Here is a 6,475-nt window from a genome sequence, read left to right on the forward strand (position 1 = left end):
TACATTAAAGGAAAAAAAAATAAATAATTTAATATGAAAATGTTACTGAAAACAGTTTTTTCCCTAATAAGCTATAGTATTCTTTAAAACTATAAGAAATGGAAAAAATGAACTCATTAAGAATTTAAATCTGGGTGTTGATCTCAGCAGAATGTTTATTAATAGTTACATGTGTCCTTATGACTTCTAACAGATGTTACATGTATTTTGAATAGTTTGTAGTAAAAAAGTATCAAGATTTCAAACATATTACAATAATGATGAATCTTAATACAGCCAACCAACCACTAGCTGATATTAAATAGATAAAAAGAAATTACAAGAAAAAAGTATTTCTTATATTATTTGCTTATCTTTAATTTAAAAAACATGATTTTGATTAAAATAAACTATCATTATCACTGTTTTTATGTTTATTTATAATATTCTTTACAGTAAAACACAAGAGGACACGAAGAAATTCTGGTGTAACTGAATCTTCAGATATCATCTCACATGGTATGTTTTAAAAATATCACTTTATCTACACCTTAGGGACGACATCAAAAGATCGATATAGGATAAAAAACTTAAATCAAATAGTTTGGGGGTGGGGGATCAACATTGCTGCAAGTTTTGTTAATCCAAAATCGATTTTACATATATCCCTATTGGTCACTCAATTTTTACTAAATTAAGTTAAGAGGGGGGTGTGGGGGTCAGTGAAAAAACTATGTGAATTAAGTTTTTTATCCTACATTGAACTTTTGATGTCGTCCCTTACCTGATGGTCTGGTCACTATTTTTTACAAAAGTTATTTATATGCCCCCTATGAAGATAAGTAAAACAATGAATATGGATGTCAGGTGAGCTTGACTTTGAAAATTTTCACCAAGAAATATTATATTTCTTGAAACGGTATACAAACTTGAAATTCATGTAAAGATTTGTGACAAGCCAAAGGTCTGTTTCCAGTGGTAGAAGACTCCTTTCTGGATCTGAAATAATCATGCTTTATGTCAAAATTTGATCTCTTTAATTACATGATTAAATTGCCATTGTTTTGAAACTACCTTCTCAATATTTTGGTATTGTAAACAGGATAAAATAAACATTGAACAGTACTTGTTGTAACATTAGATAAGAAAACTATACAGGGTAAGACCACAATTAAAAATATTTGCCCAAACCCTACCCAAAGGTTGAGACAGTGAGTAGGTAGGTAGGCATTTTCTTTTTTTTTTTTCAAAGAGAGAAATTGAAGTATCGGGTGTTTATTAGTCTTCATGCCTTTCTGATTAAAAAAAAACTTTTTCAAATCAGGACAATAAAAGAAGTTGAGTAGGCAGCTTTTTTCTGGGTAAGGTAGCGTTTGGGCAAACAAACCTATTCTTTTTTATGGCCTAATAAAGGTATCAGTAATACTGCCTAATCTAACAAGTTGATAATAAATAGCAAAAAAAAAAACATTGGCAATATTATTATTGGGTAATAATTGCATAATTCTTTAAGGAATATATTTTTTTCAGGACTTAATATTGATAGTTTACATTTCAGCTTCCTTCACTGATGACACAGACAATTCGGATGAAGAAACAGACAAGGCAGAGGAAATGGAGTCATCTGACTGTCAATCAATCACTGAGCCGTCAAAACCTGTTATATCAGATAGCGAATCAAAGACAAAAGAAGAAACAAAATCAGAAGAAAACGAGGATAAAGGGTCAGTAGACATTGTGGAAGTTAAGGTTATGTATGATGGCGACTCCCCTGTTAACGTGGAATCAGAAGAGTGTGACAATAAAAATAATGAAGACAGTGAGGAAATAGATGAGCCTAAAATAGAACCAGAGATTGCAGTGCAGTCAGAGGAAAAGCCATTGGAATCAGTAAGCAAGGATATATCTGAAAGTGTGAATACCACAGAACAGGAAGTTACTGAGAACAAAATGCCAGAGATTCCCGAAGTTAAGGATGTTCCTATAGTGGAAGTTGTTTCAGATGTTGTGGAAAGTAAGTCTGATTGTAAACAAGAAGAGGTTGTTAAGACAGAGGAAGAGGAGAAGGAGGAGGAGAGTGTTGACATTAAATGTAACGAGGACTCTTCAAGTCTCGATAGATACGAATTCAAAGACGAGGAAGAGGAAATAAGTTTACCAGAATGGAAGGCTGAAAGACATGTAGAGTCTGAGGATTGGAAACCAAGAGAACGTGGAAGACCAAGGAAAGCTCAGGGTAAAGATAAAATTGAACCGAAGAAGGAACAGCCTACCAGAGAGAAGAAAGAAGTGAAGAAGACTAAAATGACAATGGCTGAGAGGAAATATATGGGTCAGAATCCTCCATCAATGGCAGACTTGGAACCCCCAGTTAAGAAAATGAAGGAAGAAGAAATTGTGGAAAAGCCAGAGATCAAAGACACCAATGATGAAGATACAGAGGAAGATAACGAGATGGAGAAGAAAAAAGTGAAAAAGAAAACAAAGAAGAAAGAAACTTTTGATAGTGATAGTAGTGATATAGATCATAAAAAAGTAAAAACCTCCAACAAACCGTTGACAAAATCAAAAAAGAGGTTGAAGGATGGTGATGACCTTGATAGAAGGTCGCTCATGTCTGATGACGATTCTAGTGTTACAAGTGAAAAGTGTGACACAGACAATCCTTCTGTTTCAGCAGAAGTTAATAATTCAAATACTGTGATAAATACTAATGAATCCAAAACTAGTGCTGACACTATAGAAATCTCTGAGCAAACAGACACTACTACCACAGGTGCGTTTGAAAATACTCCCCCCACATCCCCAGAGCAAGAAACAAACACATGTGACATTCAATCTCAAGATCATTCCCATGATTCTCATAAAAACATTGTTGTCATGTCAACGGAACAACATCAGTATGAATCTCAGGCAGGCAACACTAGTCCGTCTTCGTCAAACGAAGGCAGTGTTGGCAGTGGCAATGTAGCTGGATCAGACAGCAGTGCTGATGCTGTCATTCTGGGCAAGAGGAAGAAAGAATCTGAGGAGGTTACTCCAGCCAAAAAGAAAAGGCGAGGAAAATCAAAGTCTACTGGAGAAAAGAAATCAAAGCCTAATGGTAAGTTCAAAAATATAGTAAAAAAATCATAATTCAAAGATGACGATTAATACCTGGACAAAAATAAGGGTTGAGAAACACAGGCTCAAGAGGATTAATAGCCAATCCTGCTCTGGTGACACTTATACATTTTCATTGCTTGCATGGTATACGTTTTACATTGTAGCTACTGATGTCAGCCAACAAAATTTCAACTTTTTAATTGCTCTGAATTGCACAAATTTTTACAGCTTTTACATTAATGCTAGCAAGACAAATCTTTGTTTGACTTGCTTGCTTTGTATCAGTGTTTGCTCAAGCATGGCAATTAAGACAGGCGGGGCTTCAGCTTGTATACATCATACTTACATTTTATTTTTTTAAAGTCAAACACCTTCCTTTTCAAAATTATTAGAAAAGGACCCTTTCACTTAGACCCGTTTCTAATAATTTTGAAAAGGAAGGAGTTTGACTTTAAATCTTGAATTATGCACAAAATGTTATTAACAAAAGAAAATTTACGTCGAAACCATGTAAGTATGACTAATACTGTTCTAATTAAAGCGGAAATAATTATCATTTTGGTGGAAAAAGAGTTGCACAACACATAGTTACTAGTTTAAAATGCTAATTAAATATAACAGGAATACATATTCGATGGGATAAGTGGTTTCTAGATGAAAAAAAACCATCCGAGGATTCCGTAGACACAGCAATTGTATCACTTACCTAACAGATTTGTTTATATCATCATTTTTCGGATCGTCGTCCGAGTCCATCATAGGAAAAACGCTGAAAGTCGCCGTTGGTTTTGGTGGCAGTATCCGTTTCCGCCAGAAGTGGCAGTTATGGTTATGCACTGTGCCTATATTTCATTTTTTAGTTCTTGAAAATTTAAATAAACATTTTTTTTTAAAGGATTTTCAATGAGAACATTTATTTCCAAAACCATGTAAATCGTCATCACTTTGTTTTTTGATATCAAAACAAAAAAAAAATTATAATACTGTCATGACTGTAATTAAAGTTTGTGAATATAGCCTTTGACAAACATATTTTCAAGATTGTGCCAAAATTACTTGACCCACCAACCATTCAATATTTTGACAAAACGTTGAACACACATTTAAATAAAAAAAAAATCCAAACATAGTCTATTTGTTTGCAGTTATAGGGGTGTCAAGTGCTTCCTGTACTTCCATACTTATTTAATGCATTAGCATGATTAAGGATTCTTATTAAGTTTAAATCTGAAGGGGAAAAAAAACAAAATTCTGTGTTAATATTATAGGTACATATTTAAAATATGTGTTTTAACAATTTTCTTCTGTTTTTAGGAAGTGATAGTGATGAAAGCTACAATCAAACTTCTGGATCCTCATCTCCTACTAAATCCCGTCCACGTTCTCCTAGAACGCCAAAATATAATCTCAATCTAGGTAAGTAATATAGAGGTTATAAAACAAATATTGTACTAGAATGCTTGATAACGGATGGTCTCAATGAGACATGTGACTTGTTGTAAACCCCATTCATGCTACCCTAGAATGCCAAATGCCCAAGCATATTTTCAATCCTAGTGATTTATCTCATAGTTAATATAGATAAGAAGATGTAGTATAAGTGCCAATGAGACAACTCTCCATCTACGTCACAATGTGTAACAAGTTAATAATTATAGGTCAAAGTACGACCTGCAACAATGAGTATTGGCATACACTGAAAAGCAACCTATAAATAACCAAAAAAAAATACAAGTGTAAACTGTGTAAAACAATTCAAACAGAAAAACCAAAGGTCAAATTTATATAAAAAATGAGAAACAAGAACCATTAAACAACAAGGCTCTTAATGTCAATTTTCTAAATATTCATTACCTGTCTCATTGAGATATATCCTTTTCATATGATGCATAAGATCAGTCCCAGTTAGCTATTAGCAAAATTAATTATTAAAACCTTCAAGTAACAAGTATTTTTTTGGTTTTTATAGAGGAAGGCAAATACTTAGAAGGAGAAGAGAGAATTACTTTCCTTATGGAAAAAGCACAGGAAATACGCAAAATCTATATGGACTTGAAAGCTGAAGTAGCAACAATTGATAGGCGAAGGAAACGAGCCAAACGCAAAGACAGAGAGAGTAAGTCATACATACTGTGAAACAACTAAAGTAAAGAAAAACCATTTCATTACTTTTTTTGTCGAATGAACATTTGTCAAAGATTTTATTTTCATTACATTCTGGAAATGAATAACAGAATTAATCTTTATCCTACTTTTTTGCAATCATAATTTTGAGTTTATGTTTAATGTTTAATGTCAAAGAAGAAGTGAACTAACAGAGTTGTCTTTGGCATGTTGAGATATGGCTTTATAAGGGACCTGCATCATGGATGCCATGATGTTGGAGCCCTATAGGTTTCACTTCGTCTGTCTGTCCATCAATAGATTTATTCAACCTGCATTGAATGTTGATAAACCTGAAAATAAGTTTCTTCAAGATAACAAGAACATTTGAAGAAAAAAGGTCGTTATACTGTACTTTTCTGATAAATGAACTTTTTGGCAGTTAACGTTTACACTTTTACACTAACAGCAGCAAGCAAGACACAGGATTTTTTTACACATTTGTGTTTGTTTCTGCTTGTTCATAGATAGATATATAATAGTTCTTTATTATGTTTTATATGAATAATTCCAGGTTATCTAGAGATGATCTAATTGGTCTTTATTACTATTTCAGGTTTCCAAGGAACAGATCAGGAACATGTGTAGTATTAAGTCACATGACCCAGAAAGTATTAGGTCAGCTGACCAAGCAGCATTGGTGCATAATAGATGATCATTTCATAGGGTATCTTCCATGAGAAATACTTGTTTTGTTATTGACAGACAGCATTATGAAGTATTTTTTTAAAGAGTTATGTATAAAATAGTTTAAAAGGCATGGATCTAGGAGTATTTGTTTTTGAAGGGTTGGCAATGAAAACAAAACTATTTGCAATATAAACATTTGATTTTTGTTCAAAGGTTTAAAACCTGATTAGGTTTTCTCAAATGGAGAATCAAGTTCATGATTTTGATGTGTTTGCATCTAGACATATTTATTGCAAAATGAAAAACTTGAGTTAAAACTATTTGTCTGCATTAAGATTTAAAGTTTGCTTGTCTGACTCAGTTAAAAGCTAACGAGGGATTTACTTACAATAGAATGTATGCCTTACATTTCCAGCATATATTGCACAATATAAGTTTAAAATGAAATAAGTGAATTACCCAAACAGTGAATTTTACAGCTCTATGCAGACAGACAGTAGCTTGATCAGATTATGGTTAGATTTTTTATTACATACAGTAAAACTGTAAACTTATTGCTGGAAATTTTTATTAATACAGCATGTAGTGTATGATATAT

At 32.8% G+C, this 6,475-nt stretch overlaps 1 protein-coding gene across 2 annotated transcripts in view; it reads left to right on the top strand.

Annotated features, from left to right (window-relative positions):
• LOC139515943 (AT-rich interactive domain-containing protein 4A-like) overlaps positions 1 to 5,976 on the top strand; it is a 23,935-nt gene extending 17,959 nt beyond the window's left edge. For both annotated transcript variants that reach the window (XM_071305724.1, XM_071305723.1), the window contains 5 exons: positions 436 to 498; positions 1,538 to 3,082; positions 4,399 to 4,500; positions 5,054 to 5,200; positions 5,804 to 5,976. In XM_071305724.1, coding sequence (XP_071161825.1) covers positions 436 to 498; positions 1,538 to 3,082; positions 4,399 to 4,500; positions 5,054 to 5,200; positions 5,804 to 5,835 — 1,889 coding nt within the window. In that variant the 3' untranslated portion in view covers positions 5,836 to 5,976. The remainder of the gene's footprint in view (positions 1 to 435; positions 499 to 1,537; positions 3,083 to 4,398; positions 4,501 to 5,053; positions 5,201 to 5,803) is intronic.
• The last annotated feature ends 499 nt before the right edge of the window (positions 5,977 to 6,475 follow it).

This window comes from Mytilus edulis, chromosome 3, assembly GCF_963676685.1.
Source record: "Mytilus edulis chromosome 3, xbMytEdul2.2, whole genome shotgun sequence".
In the NCBI taxonomy this organism is placed as follows: domain Eukaryota; kingdom Metazoa; phylum Mollusca; class Bivalvia; order Mytilida; family Mytilidae; genus Mytilus; species Mytilus edulis.